The sequence below is a fragment of the Sander vitreus genome, chromosome 9 (genome assembly GCF_031162955.1).
Source record: "Sander vitreus isolate 19-12246 chromosome 9, sanVit1, whole genome shotgun sequence".
In the NCBI taxonomy this organism is placed as follows: Eukaryota; Metazoa; Chordata; class Actinopteri; order Perciformes; family Percidae; genus Sander; species Sander vitreus.
The window spans coordinates 18136150-18159311 of NC_135863.1; the positions used below are offsets into that span (position 1 = coordinate 18136150).

General features: G+C 42.7%; 1 protein-coding gene across 2 annotated transcripts; it reads right to left on the minus strand.

Annotated features, from left to right (window-relative positions):
- Nucleotides 1-799: 799 nt before the first annotated feature.
- On the minus strand, nucleotides 800-14116 carry slc1a6 (solute carrier family 1 member 6). 2 transcript variants are annotated; one of them, XM_078259024.1, is made up of 11 exons: nucleotides 14070-14116; nucleotides 12614-12880; nucleotides 12360-12497; nucleotides 12061-12268; nucleotides 7247-7289; nucleotides 6841-6969; nucleotides 6450-6634; nucleotides 3847-4080; nucleotides 3285-3479; nucleotides 2337-2471; nucleotides 800-2061 (listed from the first exon to the last, which is right to left on the minus strand). In XM_078259024.1, exons 2-11 carry the CDS (start codon nucleotides 12834-12836, stop codon nucleotides 1863-1865), a joined length of 1689 nt encoding a protein of 562 aa, XP_078115150.1. In that variant the 5' UTR covers nucleotides 12837-12880; nucleotides 14070-14116; the 3' UTR covers nucleotides 800-1862. The 2 variants fall into 2 exon arrangements, with proteins under 2 accessions (XP_078115150.1, XP_078115149.1); XM_078259023.1 differs by lacking the exon at nucleotides 14070-14116 and adding an exon at nucleotides 13761-13822.
- Between the last annotated feature and the right edge of the window lie 9046 nt (nucleotides 14117-23162).

Below are 23162 nucleotides of genomic sequence, written 5' to 3' on the forward strand. Positions count from 1 at the left end.
ATTGTTCTCATTCTCTTGTTTGATATTTCCTTTTACTAAGATAACTAAAAAGAGAGTATAACTGCAGGTATTCCTGTAAAATGACTGTGTAGTAGTACAGTCTTTTACCCATAATGCAAAAGCAATAAAACAAAAGAAATACAGGAAATACACACAATTAAAGCTGCAAGCAGCGTTGGATGGAAGGCCTGGATCCTTGTCAAACGTGAGAAATTTCGGGCAGATATGACAATGTACACTAAAGTTACAACAACTTCTTCGTTCATCGATAAATGCTCAAAATGGCCGCCACGCCACGCCCACACCGTTTGACGAAAAGTTTTTCTTTTAATAACTTTTAAAGATTAAGATACTCTCTTCCTGTTGCCACTAGGGGCGCTATGACTTTGAGCCAATATCGGCCTGTAGATGTCGTCAAAGTTGGACTCTTACGAATCCTGAAAGGTTTTGAGCCAATTGGACAATGTACACTCAAGTTACACCCACTTCCTGTTTCGATGGCGAAAGGTACAAAATGGCCGCCCTGCCACGGCAATGCCCTATGACGAAAAGTTTTTCTTTTCATCTTTAAGGTCTTAAGATGGCATAGACCAAATTTGAAGTTGATCGGATGAAATCTCTAGGAGGAGTTCGTTAAAGTACGACATGTGGAAATGGCCAAAATTGCACTAATTTCAAACTTTCAATTCAAAATGGTGGACTTCCTGTTGGGTTTAGGGTATGGCTCCAATGAGCTTTTTTGTACGTCTTGACATGCTACATATGTGTACCACATTTCGTTAGTCTACATACTGCAGGGTTTTTTAGGTTTTTAAAGTTTTTTAGGGGGCGTTAGCGAGCCATTTTTGTGCACCTATTCTCGAAACCCTTAAAATACGTAAATTTTCACCAGGCTTGATTCGACTGCAAATGTTGGTGAGTTTTTGAGTATGTTAAGCCCCTCAAAAAGGCGATTCATTTGCTGGAAGAATAATAATTCCTTCAGTTTCAATAGGGCCTTTGCCGCTGTCGGCGCTCGGGCCCTAAATATAATATTTATAAGAAATCACTGAGTGAAAAACATTCTACCAATTCACTTGAAATACATCAACTTCAAAATAATAAGTAGCAAATATTCTTCTTCACACCACCCTCCAGTGTTTAACAGTCAAGTACATTCAAAGTTAAATTGTGCAAGCAAACTCAAGTAACATAAAAATATTCTAAACAATTGTAAAACTGATGTATTTACATCCTGCTGATATGCTCCATTGAGTATTTCTGTGTGTAGCACTCCATATCTAAGTCCTATGAGAGGTAGTCGTAATAGGAATGTCAATGAATAAGTGTTTCAAGGAAATAATATGTATTACATGTTAAGTCAAGCAATAGCCAAATTGCAGATTTACATATTCACAAGAGTTGAAAATCAGCTGGTTTCTCTTAAATTATACTGTGTATTCGAACACTGATGCTGGTAAGAAGTTTATGCTGCTTTGACTGTGTGGATCATTAATTATACAAACCCTAAAAACATGACGAAGCGTTTAAAAATTATTTTCAACTGTCTTTGACATTGAACTTGCCTGACATTATATTAAAACAGTTATCAAACTGAAAAATGACCCCAAATAACTGGTAATCCAGCCAAAAAACAGAGTGTAGGCATTAGATGTGTAACGGCTGTATTGTTTTGTATTTCCTTGTTTCCCAGAGAAAGATGTGAATTGTCGTCTGCAACTGCGAAAATTATCTTCAAACCCCAAGCACTGGCTGTGTTGACCATGAACTATGAACCAAAACTCTTCCTGCACCATTGCAAGCCAATCCTCTAGTTGAAATGCTTTTGGTACATGAAGCCCTTAAGGGTGTAGCTCTTGTCTTCACATTGTGGTCTCATTGTTGTGGTGGTTGAGTGAATCGTTTTCCTGACAGATAAGCTGGTAGGGCTTCTCATTCTCCTCGATAACCGAGTTGCGCACCTCAGCATCCTGACTCTGCAGCTCTCCACGGGAAAGGTGCTCCACGATGCCAGCCCCAAGCGAGTCACCCAGCACATTGGTGGTGGTCCGCAAGCGGTCCCTTGGGAGAGAGAATCAGATGAGATGTACAGTAGAGGCAAACAGACTGGGAAATATTGTTGTATATCTGCTGTACAAACACTCACAGCTTAAAATGTACAAATGTGCCTCTAAACACAGGCTTTCTAATCTGCCACTCTGCATTATGCATCAATAACCTTTGTAGTGGTGGGACCTCTGGGCTCTCTGAAGCTTTACAATGACATTTAGGCTGGCAGACCCACATAATAGTACACAGACCAATCCCCATCAAGCTGACATTTAGTGGGAACTCACAAGAACCAATCCACAGCGATGATCAGTGTTATGTCCTCTGTGGGCAGTCCCACCGATGTCAATACGATCACCATGGTAACCAGGCCAGCCTGAGGGATGCCTGCTGCTCCGATGCTGGCAGCCGTTGCTGTGATACTGAGTGGGCGGTTGGAGGGATGGAGACGAGAGTGAAGACATTTAATAAAAGGGAAACAAACAAACAGCACATGTGCACTCCTGGTGGGAGTAGTAGAGTCTTAAAAGCACAAGGAATTATAAAAATAAGTAAATTGTCTACAAGCTGGTCACACAGTTATATTTTCTATGAAGTGTAGAAAGTTGTGCACATGTTGTCAACCTGGATTATACCATAAAGTAGTTTTTAGTATGATACGGTGATGACATGTAAGAAGATATATATTTACCCACCAGAATGCTCTGTTAATGAAAAGGCTGCAGGTGAATCACGGTGTAAATAAACTACGATCACATGTTGATCCTCTGGAGTGAGGTGGTAATAAAGATGAAGCAGAGAATTTATGTGGAAGAACATTTCTGTACACAAACTGTGCAGTAAGAGCAAATGAAAGGAACCAGAGATACCGTCTATTTTTATTCCATGCATCCCTTTCCTTTTCAAAACGTGGTGCCTGGATTACCCATAATGCAACTCGACCGCTGACACTTCGCCAGAGATTCAGGTGTGTTATGCTAGCAGTACTAGTAGTATGAACAAACAATTCTTTTCCACTGACACTTTAGTACGTTGGTGCGCAATGCGTACCGGGTCTACATTTGTACGTACTGCCTCCGGGAAATAACCCTATGCTCGACCTGATTCTGTACAGCTGCACATGTGAGTGTGTCACAATGAAATACTAGTTTTTGTACTTGACATTTGGGGCCCCATGCCTCCACCATCTGCAGTGTTTGTGTGTATGGTGTAGACCAAAACTAAAGTAGGGTTACCTGATGGTGAGAATCTGCCCAAAGTTTAGGTCCATGTCATTGACTTGGGCAATAAAGATGGCTGCCACAGCCTCATAGAGGGCGGTGCCATCCATGTTAATGGTGGCACCCACAGGGAGGATGAAACGTGTCACTCGTTTATCCACACGGTTGTTCTCCTCCAGACAACGGAAAGTGATGGGCAGGGTGGCAGAGCTGCAGTATGCAGGGAGAGAGAGATGTGGAGTCACGATTTGGAACCACTCAGACACACGAAACAGTATAATATAATACACAGTATCGTAGCAATGTTACGGTCATTCAGGTCCTGTTATACTATAGGTAATAAGACAACTTTTTTTTTGTATCTGAAAGTGTAACCCTGTAGTTGCCCACTGTTGATTAATTCAGAATCTATAGTACAGAATCTAAACTATAATATTATATGGTCTAGTTATATTGGCTCCTTTATGATACTGTATGTATTCCTCCAATCAACGACACATAAAATAACCCTTAAACACACTGGATGGGATACAGACATTGAGGTCATGGACTGAGCTGGACAGAGGATGAGATTCACCTAGATGAGGTTCCCAGAGCAGTGATGAGTGCCTGCAGCAGGCCACCAATGAAGCTGTAGGGATTCCTCCTGGTCACTAGGAAGTAGAGCAGTGGCAGGACAACAAGGCCGTGGATGAGGAGACCCACAATGACCGACACGGTGTACATCCCCAGCTGGCCGCCCACCTCTGCCAGATTCTTCATCTCCACAATCTTTCCCGCAATCAGGAACAGGATGCCGACAGGAGCATACCTGAGAGGTGAGATGATTGTGTAAGAGAATGACAGAGAGACAGACACATATGTTAAGCTACTAAAGTTTCTGTAACTAACTTTGGCCTTCAGAATAAGAGCTATACAACTGCTTAATACATTTCTGTGAATCTACAGCTTACAACTACAGTTTATCATTTACTGTAATTGTTACACACCATCTTTAGTAATAAACATACTCTACAAATATACAAATATGCTTTCATTTTGAGTTTTAAGCTCCCAAACAACCAGTTTCCCCCTTTTATTTTCCCCTTAGTTGTAGCTTTAGGTGGAAAAGAATCAATTTTAATTTCACTTTGTCTGACAGTATCATCTACAGTCAGGTCCATAAATATTGGGACATCGACACAATTCTAATCTTTTTGGCTCTATACACCACCACAATGGAGTTGAAAAGAAAAGAACAAGATGTGCTTTAACTGCAGACTTTCAGCTTTAATTTGAGGGTATTTACATCCAAATCAGGTGAACGGTGTAGGAATTACAACAGTTTGTATATGTGCCTCCCACTTTTTAAGGGACCAAAAGTAATGGGACAGATTAACAATCATAAATCAAACTTTCACTTTTTAATACTTGGTTGCAAATCCTTTGCATTCAATTACAGCCTGAAGTCTGGAACGCATAGACATCACCAGACGCTGGGTTTCATCCCTGGTGATGCTCTGCCAGGCCTCTACTGCAACTGTCTTCAGTTCCTGCTTGTTCTTGGGGCATTTTCCCTTCAGTTTTGTCTTCAGCAAGTGAAATGCATGCTCAATCGGATTCAGGTCAGGTGATTGACTTGGCCATTGCATAACATTCCACTTCTTTCCCTTAAAAAACTCTTTGGTTGCTTTCGCAGTATGCTTCGGGTCATTGTCCATCTGCACTGTGAAGCGCCGTCCAATGAGTTCTGAAGCATTTGGCTGAATATGAGCAGATAATATTGCCCGAAACACTTCAGAATTCATCCTGCTGCTTTTGTCAGCAGTCACATCATCAATAAATACAAGAGAACCAGTTCCATTGGCAGCCATACATGCCCACGAGGTGAGATGAGGTGGTATGCTTTGGATCATGAGCAGTTCCTTTCCTTCTCCATACTCTTCTCTTCCCATCACTCTGGTACAAGTTGATCTTTGTCTCATCTGTCCATAGGATGTTGTTCCAGAAATGTGAAGGCTTTTTTTAGATGTTGTTTGGCAAACTCTAATCCGGCCTTCCTGTTTTTGAGGCTCACCAATGGTTTACATCTTGTAGTGAACCCTCTGTATTCACTCTGGTGAAGTCTTCTCTTGATTGTTGACTTTGACACACATACACCTACCTCCTGGAGAGTGTTCTTGATCTGACCAACTGTTGTGAAGGGTGTTTTCTTCACCAGGGAAAGTATTCTTCGGTCATTCACCACAGTTGTTTTCCGTGGTCTTCCGGGTCTTTTGGTGTTGCTGAGCTCACCGGTGCGTTCTTTCTTTTTAAGAATGTTCCAAACTGTTGATTTGGCCACACCTAATGTTTTTGCTATCTCTCTGATGGGTTTGTTTAGATTTTTCAGCCTAATGATGGCTTGCTTCACTGATAGTGACAGCTCTTTGGATCTCATATTGAGAGTTGACAGCAACAGATTCCAAATGCAAATAGCACACTTGAAATGAACTCTGGACCTTTTATCTGCTCCTTGTAAATGGGATAATGAGGGAATAACACACACCTGGCCATGGAACAGCTGAGCAGCCAATTGTCCCATTACTTTTGGTCCCTTAAAAAGTGGGAGGCACATATACAAACTGTTGTAATTCCTACACCGTTCACCTGATTTGGATGTAAATACCCTCAAATTAAAGCTGAAAGTCTGCAGTTAAAGCACATCTTGTTCGTTTCATTTCAACTCCATTGTGGTGGTGTATAGAGCCAAAAAGATTAGAATTGTGTCGATGTCCCAATATTTATGGACCTGACTGTACATTCTGTATCAGCTTGCTCAAATTCTTCGCTGAATCCATATAATGTTTGAAATTCAAACCACATGTTTTTTAGGCTGCACTTGTCCATCAAATTAAAATATTATACTTATCTACTTGAATTATCTTTAGAAGCTTTGGGATCTCCACTGGAGTTAAAATAAAGTTATTTGGGTTTGAAAATGTTTGGCTGCACAGCCTAAGTTTGTAATGGTGATTGACCCACCAGCGAGTCAGCAGGATTTAAAAAGGTAAGCAGGTCATGCCAATCAAGTCAAACTTCATTAATATAGCACATTTTATAAATAGATCATCTCAATATGTCTTAAAAACAAGGAATTTAAACTTCATTTGAAACTTCTATACTAAAATCAAGAGCTTCTGGAGGTGTGTTTTTACTGACCAGATGATGATGGACACCAGCCTCATGATGGCTTCATTCAGGCAGTCAAAGAAGTCCCTGAGGGGCTGGCCCTGCTGCTTCATGTTGCCAATGACCAGACCGAAGCACATGGAGAAAACCACTAAACCCAGAGCGTTCACTCCACTGGAGGACCCGGACACAGGGACAGTCTCCTCCACTGTCTCCTAATGTAAAAAGTATGTGTAAGGAAACATTATATGAATTCCTGCTGAGGTGCTTCACAAAAAAGGTAAGATGTTGTAAAAAGTAGAATGCCCTGGATTAATGGAGCATTAATGAGTGGATATGGACAGATTGGACAGAACTATTGTTCTTCCCACTTAGATCTGTGTCGTTTCCCCCAGATGAGATGTCTGCCACCGCTACCCACCTGTATGGTGTGCAGCACCCTGCTGAGGTTTATGCTCAGGTTAGACTCGGCCACGTTTAGAGAGTCGGTGAGGTTCAGAGCCACTGTCACGTTCCTTGTGTGCACAGTCTTCTTGTACACAGTTTTATACTGCAAGAGAGGACATGGGAATTAAATAACGCACTAATTGTGTTTGGGTGTTTGAGTTTCTGACAGTGAAATGTGAAGCAATAACTGTGATTTCACAGTGAAATAATGTGTTTTTTTTGTCTTTGAAGTACACTGTTTGTGGTTGGTTGAGATGGATGATAGGAGTTGTGTTATAATAAGAAATGTATGTGTTTACTATTTCTAAAAATGAAAATGAAATATTTTCAATGAAATAATATTAATTTATTATGTGACTAATGGGAAAAGACAGCCTCACCTGCTTGAAACAAGCCTCTACCAGATTGGGGGGAAACATGTTCCTTTAAAGATAAAAAAAAAGGAGAAATTATTATATTTGTGCTCTTGTTTCAATAAAACAACACCACATGAGTCATGAGACATCCCTCCATCCCATGGGCCCACCACCTGTGGGAGGAACCGCTGGGGTCGGGTGCGCTGCCACATGGGTGGCAGTGAAGGTCAGGGGCCTCGACGGACCAGACCCGGGCAGCAGAGGCTGGCTCTGGGGACGTGGAATGTCACCTCTCTGTGGGGGAAGGAGCCGGAACTTGTGCGGGAGGTGGAGCGCTACCGGTTAGATCTGGTGGGGCTTACCTCTACGCACAGTCTTGGTTCTGGAACCATACTCCTGGATAGGGGTTGGACTCTTTTCTTCTCCGGAGTTGCCCAGGGTGTGAGGCGCCGGGCGGGTGTGGGGATACTCACAAGCCCCCGGCTGAGCGCCGCTACGTTGGAGTTTAACCCGATGGACGAGAGGGTCGCCTCCCTACGCCTGCGGATTGTGGGGGGGAAAACTCTGACTGTTGTTTGTGCATATGCACCAAACAAGAGTTCAGAGTATTCGGCCTTCTTGGAGACCTTGAGTGGAGTCCTGCATGGGGCTTCAGTTGGGGACTCCATAGTTCTGCTGGGGGACTTCAACACGCACGTGGGTAATGATGGAGACACATGGAGAGGCGTGATTGGGAGGAACGGCCTCCCTGATCTAAACCAGAGTGGTTGTTTGTTGTTGGACTTCTGTGCTAGTCATGGATTGTCTATAACGAACACCATGTTCGAACATAGGGATGCTCATAAGTGTACTTGGTACCAGAGCACCCTAGGCCAAAGGTCAATGATCGATTTTATAATCGTTTCATCTGATCTGAGGCCATATGTTTTGGACACTCGGGTGAAGAGAGGGGCGGAGCTGTCAACCGATCACCATCTGGTGGTGAGTTGGGTCAGGGGTGGGGGAAGACTCTGGACAGACCTGGTAAGCCCAAACGGGTAGTGCGGGTAAATTGGGAACGTCTGAGGAGGCCCCTGTCCGACAGACTTTCAACTCACACCTCCGGCGGAGCTTTTCGTGCATCCCTGTGGAGGCTGGGGGGCATTGAACCCGAGTGGACAATGTTCAAAGTTTCCATTGCTGAAGCTGCGGTGAGGAGCTGTGGTCTTAGGGTCTTGGGTGCCTCAAGGGGCGGTAACCCACGAACACCGTGGTGGACACCGGTGGTCAGGGAAGCCGTCCGACTGAAGAAGGAGTCTTTCCGGGATATGTTATCCCAGACGACTCCGGAGGCAGTTGCAAGGTACCGAAGGGCCCGAAGGCATGCCTCTGCCGTGAAAGAGGCAAAGCAGCGGGTGTGGGAGAAGTTCGGAGAAGACATGGAGAAGGACTTTCGGTCGGCACCAAGGTACTTCTGGAAAACCGTTCGCCACCTCAGGAGGGGGGAAGCGAAGAACCATCCAAGCTGTGTAGAGTAAGGATGGGACGCTGTTGACCTCAACTGAGGAGGTAATAGGGCGGTGGAAGGAGCACTTTGAGGAACTCCTAAATCCGACTAATACGCCCTCTATGGTAGAGGCAGAGCTGGAGGATGAGGGGGGGATTGGCATCAATTTCCCTGGTGGAGGTTGCTGAGGTAGTTAAACAACTCCACAGTGGCAAAGCCCCAGGAATTGATGAGATCCGTCCAGAAATGCTTAAAGCTCTGGGTGTGGAGGGGTTGTCTTGGTTGACACGCCTCTTCAACATTGCATGGAAGTCTGGGACGGTGCCTAAGGAGTGGCAGACCCGGGGTGGTGGTTCCCCTTGTTAAAAAAGGGGGACCAGAGGGTGTGTGCCAATTACAGGGGTATCACACTTCTCAGCCTCCCCGGTAAAGTCTACTCCAAGGTGCTGGAAAGGAGGGTTCGGTCGATAGTCGAATCTCAGGTTGAAGAGGAACAATGCGGATTCCGTCCTGGTCGTGGAACAACGGACCAGATCTTTACTCTCGCAAGGATCCTGGAGGGAGCCTGGGAGTATGCCCAACCAGTCTACATGTGTTTTGTGGATCTGGAGAAGGCGTATGACCGGGTGCCCCGGGAGATACTGTGGGAGGTGCTGCGGGAGTACGGGGTGAGGGGGTCCCTTCTCAGGGCCATCCAATCTCTGTACGACCAAAGCGAGAGCTGTGTCCGGGTTCTCGGCAGTAAGTCGGACTCGTTTCAGGTGAGAGTTGGCCTCTGCCAGGGCTGCGCTTTGTCACCAATCCTGTTTGTAGTATTTATGGACAGGATATCGAGGCGTAGTCAGGGTGGAGAGGGGTTGCAGTTCGGTGGGCTGGGGATCTCATCGCTGCTTTTTGCAGATGATGTGGTCCTGATGGCATCATCGGCCTGTGACCTTCAGCACTCACTGGATCAGTTCGCAGCCGAGTGTGAAGCGGCTGGGATGAGGATCAGCACCTCTAAATCGGAGGCCATGGTTCTCAGCAGGAAACCGATGGAGTGCCTTCTCCAGGTAGGGAATGAGTCCTTACCCCAAGTGAAGGAGTTCAAGTACCTTGGGGGTCTTGTTCGCGAGTGAGGGGACAATGGAGCGGGAGATTGGTCGGAGAATCGGCACAGCAGGTGCGGTATTACATTCAATTTATCGCACCGTTAGACGTAAAAAGAGAGCTGAGCCAGAAGGCAAAGCTCTCAATCTACCGGTCAGTTTTTGTTCCTACCCTCACCTATGGTCATGAAGGCTGGGTCATGACCGAAAGAACAAGATCCAGGGTACAAGCGGCCGAAATGGGTTTCCTCAGGAGGGTAGCTTGCGTCTCCCTTAGAGATAGGGTGAGAAGCTCAGTTATCCGTGAGGAGCTCGGAGTAGAGCCGCTGCTCCTTTGCGTCGAAAGGAGCCAGTTGAGGTGGTTCGGGCATCTGGTAAGGATGCCCCCTGGGCGCCTCCCTAGGGAGGTGTTCCAGGCACGTCCAGTTGGGAGGAGGCCTCGGGGGAGACCCAGGACTAGGTGGAGGGATTATATCTCTAACCTGGCCTGGGAACGCCTCGGGATCCCCCAGTCGGAGCTGGTTAATGTGGCCCGGGAAAGGGAAGTTTGGGGTCCCCTGCTGGAGCTGCTACCCCCGCGACCCGACCCCGGATAAGCGGATGAAGATGGATGGATGGATGGACAATATGTTAATCAATAACAATGTGATAATCTTGGGTGAATGGATGTGTGCATTTCCTATTTTTGTGGATGTCTGAATATCCTCATAACTATATAAAGCATTTTAAGGGATATTTCAACATTTACAAATTAGGGAAATACACTTGTTAATTTTCTGGCTGAGAGTTAGATGAGAAGATTGATACCACTCTCACATCTGTCCATTAAATATGACGCTACGGCCAGCAGCCAGTTAGCTTAGCTTAGCTTAGCACTAAGACTGGAAACAGGGGGAAACAGCTAGCCTGGCTCTGTCCAAATGTAAAACTGCATTTCAGCATCTCTAAAGCTCACTACTTTAAGAAATATTTTGCTGATTCAAATCCAGCTCTGTGTCATGGCAGTGTGTGCAGATGAACGGTGTGTTGTAGGGGTGGTACGGTTCACAAAATCCACGGTTCGGTTCGTATCACGGTTTTAGGGTCACGGTTTTCGGTTCTGTACGGTTCTTGTTATTTTTTCTTTTAATCTTTAACACTCCAGAAATATACTTCAGCATATGATATCTAGCTAAAATTAGCATTTTGAATGCATGTTGCACAATACATGCATACAGTGGCAGTTCTATCTATTGTTTTATTTCCGCTGTCATCATAACATGAAATCCAAAATGTTCCCACACACCAGACTATATACGACGTTGGCGCATCCTCCAACTCCGGGCAGCCTTCCTTATCTCTCCCACTTGACATTTCTGCATGTGACGTGACCTGCAGCACTCCACAGTCCACACTCCACCTGAGGAGCGGTCGGCTCGGCGCCTCTCAAAATCTGATGAAAATCTTTTAAACTGACCTTTGTCGATCAAAAAAGCATACAGATTCAGCAACTGTATGGCATATTAAATGTTTTCAGAAACACTTTTTGGTGAACTATTTTTGTAAAATACGAGATCGTATTCAGAACGAGACGCCATTAGTCTATTTTGAAATTCGGGAGCAGCGAGAACCACGTGACGCGTTCGTCCAATCAGCTGCCATGTGTTGCGTTCGTCACGCTCATCCCCCTTGTCATTTCCAGTAAGTGTTTTAACATAGGTGTCGAAAGTGGGCGCTACGGCAGTAAGTGGTTAGTGCACATTAACAGTGTACTGACGAACCGTGCGACACATGCACGCTCCGAACCGAGACAAGCAAGTTTTTTCATGAACCGTACCACCCCTAGTGTGTGGATTCCCTACTTGGCCGCAGCGCAAGGAGCTCCTAGCTGAGCAGAGCTTCATGAACTGGCGCCAAGAAGGGAAGCCAAACACCGTTCATTTAAACACATTGCCCACACAAAGATGACACAGAGCTGAATTAAAAATCGGCCAAGTATCCCTTTAACATGGTGTATCTTATGTCTTTCAATCCGTACAAAACAAAGTGCAAAAGCGATTATGTGTGGTTTGTGGTGTTATGGGCTAGACTATTCCTTTGCCGCTGCTAAGCTTAGCTAACTGGCTACTTGCTGTAAAACGCAGGTATGAGAATTGGTGTTGATCTTCTCATCTGACTCTCTGCATTTTCCAAAATGTGAAACTATTTATTTAAATGTGAAATATGATACAGTGACAACACCAGTTGTTACCTTCATATGTTAGGTAGAGCTTCTAAGCTATTACCTGATGAGATCCAAGAAAGCATCAGCAGCCTGAACCGGCTCTATGTTTCCACTGTTGGCCACAGGACTGTCCCTGCTGCCTTTCCCCGGCCGGATGATCATCACGATGACAATACCAATGAACACGGCAATCAGGGTGGTCACCATGTAGTAGACCACTGCACGCATACCCATCTTACCTGATGCTTTGCTGTCCAAGGAGGAAATACCTGAGACAGAGGAAATTCATTTGAGAATGTAATCAGTTTGCTGCAAGTTTAGATTTTCTTATCAATGTGTTTGTGCACGTGAAAATCCAACCTGTGACCAGACTGGAGACGATGAGAGGCAGCACCAGCATCTGTAGCATTCTCATTAGTAGCTCCCCTGGAAAGGCAAAGTACTTGATCTCCCTCAGGGACAGGTTGTGGGGGCGTAGAGCAAAGCCCAGGATTACACCTGAATACATTTTCACATACACACACACAAGCACAAATGTACATAAAGTCAAATTAAGCCAAGTGACTGCACAGAAAACAGAGTTTAACCTCCACTTGGTTTTCCTCTTCCCTCACCCAGAGCCACAGCGGCAACAGTGAACAGAACAAACAGGTTCCTCTTGAGGAAACCTTTGATGCTGTCCCGACTGATGGAGCTCATCCTCTCCTTCATGCTGCTGGCTCTCCTGTCCATGGCCCTGTGTAGGCGTCTCCTCAAGTCTCCTCTCTCTGGAAGGGGGGGTTTATCCACGTCCTCGTTTAGGAAAAGACTAGCACTGTTGGGGGGCTTCTCATTCATAATCAGCTCCAGCACCTGGTCCAGGAGGCAGGTCTCGTGGGAAACTGGGAAGGGAGAGGACAACAGAGAGAGAAATAATCGGTCACATATGAAGTTTTTTCTCATGTGCAATTTTTGGCATGGTGGAGTATGCCTTAAATGGATATGAAGAATGTCCACATACATCGATAGCGTCCAACAGGCAGAAAGCATCCACTCCCAAACCAAAAACAGATGATGGAAAATTGCTAAATGTAAACAGGAGGGAGAGTCACATCGAATGGAACAGGGCTGCTGTGTTTGAAGGATTTAACCTATTGTTTAAGATTGCAAATCAAAACCAAGCCAAGCATTGACACATTATTTAGAGTTAAAGTGAAGCTGATGGTGTAAAACATGTAACCCTGCAGGTCACTTAATAAGAGGTGACAGATACATACTGCCTGGGACATAGTGAGCTTAGTTTATCACGCTGAAAATTTTTTTACTACCCATAGAGTATTCATATAAATTCTCAAATGTGAGGGATTGTTGCTTTTTTCCATTCCATCATTTGGGATTTGGACCGTTCAGTTCATTTGCAATCAGCATAGCGTTCCCCGCGTCTTCTCCACACTTTGACCCTATGATCCAACTGCCGTAGACAGAATCTGGACTCATCACTGAACATAACGTTACTCCACATGTTCAGGTTCCAGTGCATGTGTTGCTGACACCAGCGCAAACGGGCCTGACGGTGACGGGCAATGACAGAGAAGATTTAGCAAATTTTTCATGGCCGTAACCCACATATTCAGCGCTGCTGCTCATCCCACAAATGCATGTTCCTTACAAATGGGGCACCATTTGAAAGGGAACTAAACAGGCTTCCCAACGGTATAAGATTTATTGCCAAAAAGCATTGTTACCACAGAGAAATAATCTACCAAACACAAATTTCCTTACTTTTTGTACTAAGTTTATATATAGAGTTGTCCTGTTGTTGGTTGTTGGTCATCTCCAACTGGAAAAGCTAATGTAAACAGAGAACATGTTAAACTATAAATTACACTGCATGACCTTGAAGTGTAGTTCTGGTTCCCTAATAACGTGACTAAAGCTGAATATACTGCCTTGTTTTTACTATAGCAAGAAAGTAAATATCAGCTCTATGTTTCTGAATCTTTTCAGTGATCATTTTCCCAATACTTTTAAATAGTTACGAGCTGTAACAACACTATGAAAGTTAAAAACATTGAGCTTCTGCAGTCTTACCATGTTTTCCGCTCAGCCTGTGTGTAGCACGTGTCTGTTAGTCTCACTTCTCCTTATCTATCTAGGTTGTTAATCTGTGTTTCCTCTGAATCAAACTCGGCAAACCACGCTTAAGAACAATATAGTATACAAACCAGCCTCTTCATCTGCTTGTCCTCTACAATATAATCACTCTGAGCTCCAACACCTTTATATTTTTATTCTTCCCTGGGGGATAAACACTTACCATACGATATCCAAAGACTTTTAGGCTTAATCTCATTTCTCTGTTTTACCCCTTCCCCTTACCCCTTCGTCTTACCCCTAGCCCTTGTCCCTCAAAACCGCGTGGTAAGGGGTAGGGGTGAAAACATACCCCTATAAAATGAGACACCACTTGGTTACATCATCATACATACTTAGGTCTGTTTGCAATACATTTTTTTATACACACTGCATGGTGTGTTGTATATCTGTAAGTTATGGTTCTAATAGTTGTAATAATGTTATGTTTACTTTATTGGGCAATAAAGACAGCTTTTTGTTAACAAAGAAAGTGTTTCTGAACATCAATGACATTCAAAACAGTGATAACTGAAACAGCTATACAACACACCATGCAGTGTGTATAAAATATTTATTGCAAAAAGACCTAAGTATGTATGATGACGTAACCAAGTGGTGTCTCATTTCATAGGGGTATGTTTTCACCCCTACCCCTTACCACTCGGTTTCGAGGGACAAGGGCTAGGGGTAAGACGGAGGGTTAGGGGTAAGGGATAAGACAGAGAAATGAGTTTAATCTCTTTTGTTTGCATCATTTTTGTGTATTGATTTTTGTTTATCTAATGTTTATTTCAAAGAACCATTGTTGAGCAGGTTGCAGGATGATCCTGGATAATCCAAGCCCATTATTTAGCTTGTGTCAGAAGCACAATACTGTAATCAGCTCTCACTCAGTACTGTTCACACTAACTGTGCCTGTGCCTGTGTGTGTGTGTGTGTGTGTGTGTGTGTGTGTGTGTGTGTGTGTGTGTGTGTGTAACTGAAGCCCAAGAGGAAACATCTGATAAAGTGTGAGCCACAGCCACAGTGTTTTACAACATGTCTGAAGGACTCAGTGGAGAGTACTGATGATCCTATTACACCATTTCAGAGTGCTGAATGGATGAGAGTGGATGAAAAGGGCGGATTCCTTAAATCATACACTTCTCAATTAACGGTTTCTACAGCTCTACATTAGCACTGAAGTGGACTACCATCTCTGATAACAAAATGTAATGTCATGTTCTGTGTGTGTGTGTGTGTGTGTGTGTGTGTGTGTGTGTGTGTGTGTGTGTGTGTGTGTGTTCAATGTCACAGAGCCTCGTAAAAAAGACAATGAAGCCTTAGGCTTCAGGAATTAAACTGTGAAAAAAATCAGCTGCTAAACATAAAGACAGAACACCGCTGTGCTTATACATATTTTGTATACTAATTGAAGTGATTGTAACTTAAATTAAAGCTGCAAGCAGCGATGGACAGGCCCTCGCTCCTCTGCGCGCGTCAGGGTTACCGGCGTTTGCCGCTCCTTGCGACATGGTGCATGGCACTCAGACACTGCAAATCATCACCAATGAAAAGGGAACTCCCTGCTGAGTTCAATGATACCTCAGACAAGACTCTACGTCATACAGTTCATTAGCTGTGACAGGGGGCGTGGCCAAAGCATAGGGGTCGGGGCAAACCTTTACCAATTAAAAAGAAAGTCTCTGCTGAGTTCATTGATACCTCACATAAGACTCTACCTTAAATGGGTCACCAGTTATGAAAGGGGGCGTGGCTTAAGCATAGGGGGGCCGGCCAAACCTTCACCAATCAAAAACAAACTCTCTGCTGAGTTCAATGATACCTCACACAAGACTATACCTTAAATGGTTCACCAGTTATGAAAAGGGGGCGTGGCTAAAGCATAGGGGGCGGGGCAAATCATGACCACTGAAAAAGGAAGTCTCTGCTGAGTTCAACGATACCTCACACAAGGGTCTACCTTAAACGGTTCAAATGTTATGAAAGGGGGCGTGGCTTAAGCATAGGGGGCGGGCCAAACCATCACCAATGAAGAAGGAACTCTCTGCTGAGTTCAATGACACCTCACACAAGACTCTACCTTAAACGTTTCAAATGTTATGAAAGGGGATGTGGCCTGAGTAAGTGGGCGTGGTTATAGGGGGCGGCTCAGTATCACATGTCGACCACACATTATAAGTTCCATGTAAATCGGATGATGTTTGTCATATAAGGCGCATTTCCTGTTGCCTTTGTGGGGCGCTATGACCAAAAGTAAATATTGGCCTGTAGATGTCCTCGGACCTGGACCTTTGTCAATCATGAGAAATTTCGGCAGATACGACAACGTACACTCAAGTTACAACAATTTCTTTGTTCATCGCTAAACACTCAAAATGGCCGCCACGCCACGCCCACACCGTTTGACAAAAAGTTTTTCTTTTAATAATTTTTCATCTTTAAAGTGTTGAGATGGTACAGACCAAATTTGAAGTCCGCCGGATGAAATCTCTAGGAGGAGTTCGTTAAAGTATAGCACCTTGACTTTTAGGCCTACTTCCTGTTGCCACTAAGGGGCGCTATGACTTTAAGTATATATCAGCCTTTATTTTCCTCAAGGTTGGACTCTTATGAATCCTGAAAAGTTTCGAGCCAATTGGACAATGTACACTCAAGTTACACCCACTTCCTGTTTTGATGGCGAAACACACAAAATGGCCGCCACGGCCACGCCCTATGACGAAAAGTTTTTCTTTTAACAACTTTTCATCTTTAATGTCTTAAGATTGCACAGACCGAATTTGAAGTTGATCAGATGAAATCTAGGAGGAGTTCGTTAAAGTACGACACGTGGAAATGGCCAAAATCGCACAAATTTCGAACTTTCAATTCAAAATGGCGGACTTCCTGTTGGGTTTAGGGTATGGCTCTAATTCTAAAGACATTTCTTGTACGTCTTGACATGCGATATATGTGTACCAAGTTTCGTGAGTCTACGTTAAACGTACTGCAGGGGCTCAATTTTTTTAACTTTGTAGGGGGCGCTAGCGAGCCATTTTTGTGCGCCTATTCCCAAAACCCTTAAAATACGTACATTTTCACCAGACTTGATGCAACCGCCAATTTTGATGAGTTTTTGAATATGTTAAGCCCCTCAACAAGGCAATTCATTAGCCAGGAAGAGAATAATAATAATTCCTTCAGTTCCAATAGGGCCTTCGCCACTGTCGGCGCTCGGGCCCTAAATATACAGCCAGAGCCTTCATCTGCATCACCAACAATTTTTGTTTGTGATCATTTTGCATTGGACAATATGATGAGTATATAATTTAAATCATGCCAGCAACTAAACACAGCTTTGAAATTACAAATATACAGATTTGTTAATACATAAATTTAAAGCTATAGTGCGTACTTTCTGTCGCCCCATGAGGAATTCTAAGTAATGACAACAAAACTGTCGGCGCGTTCACATGATACAAGCCTTCCGTGATCGCGCACAGCCCACACCCCTCCCCCACGCAGTTGCTAGTAGCCAAGGAGGACACAGAGGATTAAAAAAACATGATGGACTCTTCAGAAGAAGTAATTATCTTCACTCGAGTTTCTGTGCACGAAAGTCACCGGACGACACAATCTACTGAACATAGCCATACTGAGAAATACAGAGAAAGTTATGTGGAGCTGATAGTCTTAATTAGCTTTGTAGCAACTCATTTGGCAATGGCTTGAATGTAACAAACGTTTATTAATATCAAAAAGTTACGCACTAAAGCTTTAATATGGAATATTCAAGTGTCATCGTCCCATGGCCAAGGAGTTAAGGCAGCGACCACGAACCTCCTCAACTGTGAGCTGAACGCCATTTTAAAATATTTAATTTGTTTTAGTAATGAACAGAAACACTGCCGGAATTCCTAATTTTAAATGCCAGATTCTTATTTCATTCACATCCTGAGTGAACAGCTGCAGTTTTACCTGTATTACACTGTTTTATTGTGTTTGTCACTAAGTTTTATTTGAGCAGCTATGTCGCCAGTGCCATGCCAAAGAAGCAACTTCCAGTGTAAAGCCACCAACTCTGGCTCAAACTGCTCAGTCCTAGTTTGCAGTCAGCGCTCGCCTCTTCTGTCTGACAACCCAAACATCCACCAATAAATGAGGACATCACCAGTGATAAACATTAAGCTAACAGCAAGGAAATGAGGGTCTATAATAGTAATGGAAAGAATCAACAACCCTGAGATGGTTATACAGATAACAACAACATATATTGCCATTAAATCAACAACCACTGCAGCACTAAACACTAGCAAACATTTTAAAATTGAACTCTGTCATACAGCTGGTAAGGCAGAGCACATTTCACACCTTGACAGCCTCTGCCATGTTAAAACATACTAGGACACAGGGACCTCATATCAAGCTGTTACGTACACATTTCTAAAACTGAATAAAGCCTCTCACTGATTTCATAAAACAAGAACTGTTCCTTCAAAATCAGAGAGGGTGCACCTTATATGCTGTCATAGAGGTACAATAATCTCAAAAAGCTTTCAATAAAGTTGCAAATGTTCTGTCCTGGTAAATTCTAATATCCCGTATAATCTACTATAATCTAATATTCCACATAATCACACAAAATATAGAGGCAGAAGTAGATTCTAAGCTTCACAAACTTCAAAAAGCTTGCTGGTTACTCACCACTCATGGTGTCAAACAGTCCGAAAGTCAGGTAACACTCTCAACTGTAGAGACAGAGAATCAGGACGGTGTGTGTGAGAGTGTCCGGAGCTGAGCGGCACAATGACAGGGTGTCTCACTGCTCTGCTCTCATAAGCTGACAGACATGAAAAGGCCTCTCATATGGCCTGACCTTCTCACATACACACACACACACACACACACACACGCACACACACACACACACACACACACACACACACACACACACACACACAGTGTAACAGCCAACCTTTTGCAGTCCATAACAAGTCCATCAAAGTCAAATCCAGCCATCTAGTTTCTGTCCCCGAATACAACTTTGCACCTTCAGCAAAGTTTCTTTACACTCCTGATGTACTTCCCTGAAAACTTTGCACAGAAAAACAACATTTTGTACAACATGACATTGAGATGTACACAACAAAACATCCAGACCAAATTCTTTGGATTTTAAGTGACTCCAATTTTCCAAATGGAAATCAGTTTACTTATCACAAAGAGTACAACTCTGCTGTATAATGTCTCTGAACACAAGTTGTAGGATTTAGCATTTTTGGAGCTTGACCCACATTAGAAACAAAAGGTTGATATATAGTAGTGCAATAAGGGGTTGGGATACATACATATCCATGTACTAAGGCTCAGTCCTTACCGCAGTGGCCCAGGATCGAGTCCGACCTGTGGCCCTTTGCTGCATGTCATTCCCCCCCCCCCCAATCTCTCCCCCTTTCCTATCTTCAGCTGTCCTCTCAAATTAAGGCCACAAAAAGCCAGAAAAAAAAGATTAAAAAAAAAAGATACATGCTGACGTGTGCCCCGTCTTTTTTTTTTTTCCAACATACACCAACAAAAATCCTACAGTAACACAATAACTTCTTTTTTATACAGACATTCATTCCAACAATTCCAAAAAGCAAGAAGCTAAACAAGTAAACAAACAATAAAAAAAAAAAAAATACACATACAACAAATACACACAAAATCAAGATAAATAGAGGGGTTTGACGTGCACCTCCTCGAAAATGTAGCTACAGGTCAGGGCGGCTAGGGTGATACCACTGGGGGACTGCAACAACTGTGATCCACTGCTGATTGTGTATTCTTCCACAAGTTTCTGATGACGATGGAGATTGTTGAGAGTGAAGACAACATTAAGGAAGACTCAAAAGTCACCGAGTGGCATTACATGAAGGAGCTGAGAAAGCTTCAACTTTATGCAAACTATACCCTCTGACGCATGGGAGTGACAGGGCCCAGTTGTTCAAAAAGTTTAATCTGGATCAGAATGATTCAGATATGGAAATCCCATGTTTTGCTATCCAGGATCAGGCAATCCATGTTTCTTTTGTGCCAGTTTTTCAAAGAAAATTGGATTGGATCACCTTTATCCAGATAACAATTTTTCAAGATTACGAAATCCAGATTACCAAGGGCCCAGTTTTTCAAAAGTAATCCAGTGGGATTTCGGATCACGGATTGGATCAAATCTTGGAAATGGGTTTTTCAAAAGCAAAAGAGGGATACCAAACTAAGATCAGACCATGTAATCCAATTTTACATTTGATCTGGATCAAACCTGCCCTTTGGGTTTTTCAAAACTTTGAACTCGGTTTGGGATCTATTTGATCCAAAAAAACAGGATTATCCTGATCCCATCAGAAGGGTGGATTCAGTTGTGATTTTTCGAAACCAAATAAAATCGGAGAGTGGTTTTTTTTAAGTGAATGATCACAAAATCAATGTTTACTGATGATATATACATTTCTTCATATTTGAAGCATATATGAAGCATGTCACATCTAATGAGATATGGTAAACAAAAAAAACAAAAAAAACATAACAAAATAAGGAATGTAAAATGTTTCTGTTTATTACAGTGTTTCTGTTTCTTAAAATTAAAACAAACAATGGCTATTTGTGGCCACCGGTATTTTGCCTACCTGTTGTTCTTTGCTGAGCCAGTAAGCTACACTGTTGGTTCCATTTAAGGCTCTGGTAAACAGGATTTGGCAACCCTGAAATTTGGTATTTGGATCACAGTGATCCAATCCAATGTTCCTTTAAAAACTGGCATAAAAGTAAGATGGATCAGGTGATCCTGTATAGCAAAACATGGGATTTCCAAATCTGTATCAATTTGATCCAGAAAAAATCTTTTGAAAAACTGGGCCCAGGGTTCTAAAGTAGCCTACAGATCACAATGTAAGCTATCAGGTATGTAAAGAACAAGAGATAGAATAGCCAGCATGGGGTCACCACCACATAATACTGGCCTGTATTGTCCTGCACAACATCGCTACCTGGTGCAATATCCCTCTCTGTGATGATGTTTATGATGAACCTCTTGAAGACACAAACCAACCTCCAGCGTTCTCTCAGAATGAGGGACTAACAGGACCAAGATTGGATTACGTTATCTAATCCGATTTCAGAATTGTTTTTTCTCAACTCATTTGACAGATTTGATCCAATCCGAAAACAAAAATCCGCTCAGATTACTTCTGAACAACTGGGCCCAGTTTTTCAAAAAATTGTATCTGGATCAAATTGATACAGATTTGGAAATCCCATGTTTTGCTATGCAGGATCACCTGATCCATCTTACTTTTATGACAGTTTTTTAAAGGAACATTGGATTGGATCACTGTGATCCAAATACCAAATTTCAGGGTTACCAAATCCTGTTTACCAGAGCCTTAAATGGAACCAACAGTGTAGCTTACTGGCTCAGCAAAGAACAACAGGTAGGCAAAATACCGGTGGCCACAAATAGCCATTGTTTGTTTTAATTTTAAGAAACAGAAACACTGTAATAAACAGAAACATTTTACATACTTTATTTTGTTATAATGGTTTTTTTTGTTTTTTTTGTTTACCATATCTCATTAGATGTGACATGCTTCATATATGCTTCAAATATTAAGAAATGTATATATCATCAGTAAACATTGATTTTGTGATCATTCACTTAAAAAAAACACTCGAAAAATCACAACTGAATCCACCCTTCTGATGGGATCAGGATAATCCTGTTTTTTTTGGATCAATCAGATCCCAAACCGAGTTCAAAGTTTTGGCAAAGGGCAGGTTTGATCCAGATCAAATGTAAGATCGGATTACATGGTCTGATCTTAGTTCGGAATCCCTCTTTTGCTTTTGAAAAACCCATTTCCAAGATTTGATCCAATCCATGATCCGAAATCCCACTGGATTACTTTTGAAAAACTGGGCCCTGGAGATAACTAATTAGACTCGTGTGGATTACCTCTGGAAACCAAAGCACAGAGACATTTTCTTTTATTATTGTATCGCTACTCATAGGGAGTATCAACAAAAACAGCAACACACAGACTGTGTAACACAAGTTACCAAATACAAATATCGAAGAGCACAATCAATGGCACATCAATAGAATTGAGATTTACATTATCAAGCTGTGCCATGGTATAGTTTTTCACTCAAAAGCTGTAAAAGTGCTTTAAAGTAAATGGAAGAAAAGCTAATTGTCAGGGGCAATGACATCCCACTTCTTTATGATAACTTTAACAAAGTACTGGGACTTCAATAAGAGAAAAAATAAAATGAAACAAAAGAAACACGACTCAGAAAATTAGTTGAGTGCCAGTAGCTGTCCTATTAGACGTGAGTATGTGTACATAATATACATAATATGTACGTAATACATAACATGTACATTTCTCCAGTGCTAAACCTGCCTGCAAGCTGAAATTCATTGGAGGCAAAAGGGAGATGTGTGAACACAAGTCATGATATCTCAGGCACTACTGTGTTGATTTTGACCATTCAAATGTAAATCTATATCTCTATCTCACAAGTCCCCCAACTTTATGGAAGTGCAATACTAAATTGCTGGAATATCCCTTTAATGTGTAGTCAGTTTAGCATCAATATGCATCAGAATGATCATAATTTCATGATGGATGGATGGCTGGATGGATGGATAGATTGATAGATATATAGACTAAATGAACAGATTTTATTACAAATGCATGTTTTCTTTCTTGTGACCCTCTTATGAAAATGTACATCAAACTTGCTGCAAAAGAAAGAAAAGATAAAGCCAGATACCGTGTTTTCTGCCTTTAGTTGTGTCAAGCCGTCACCAGATCCTTCCGTCTTCACCTGGTTGTCCTCCCTAAAGAAGCTGCAAAAACAGAGATTCAAACTTCACAATCTCAGACACAACTTTCACTCAAACAGTGTCAGACCTATCTATAAAGTGATCACTTATTAGACGGCTACAAAAACAACAAATTACAAATAAAATCTCACACACCTCTGTCTGTCCAAGACGCTCCTCACAGACTCATGTGGATGCCT

Bases quoted from the DNA above. Each gene is read 5' to 3' on its own strand.
- slc1a6 (XM_078259023.1), bottom strand. From the start codon at position 13,812: ATGACCAACAACCAACAACAGGACAACTCTATATATAAACTTAGTACA. The intron at 12,881-13,760 runs GTAAGGAAATTT...CTCCCTTCCCAG, and splicing joins ATATAAACTTAGTACAAAAA to TTTCCCACGAGACCTGCCTC. The intron at 6,970-7,246 runs GTGAGGCTGTCT...CCTCTCTTGCAG, and splicing joins TAGAGGCTTGTTTCAAGCAG to TATAAAACTGTGTACAAGAA.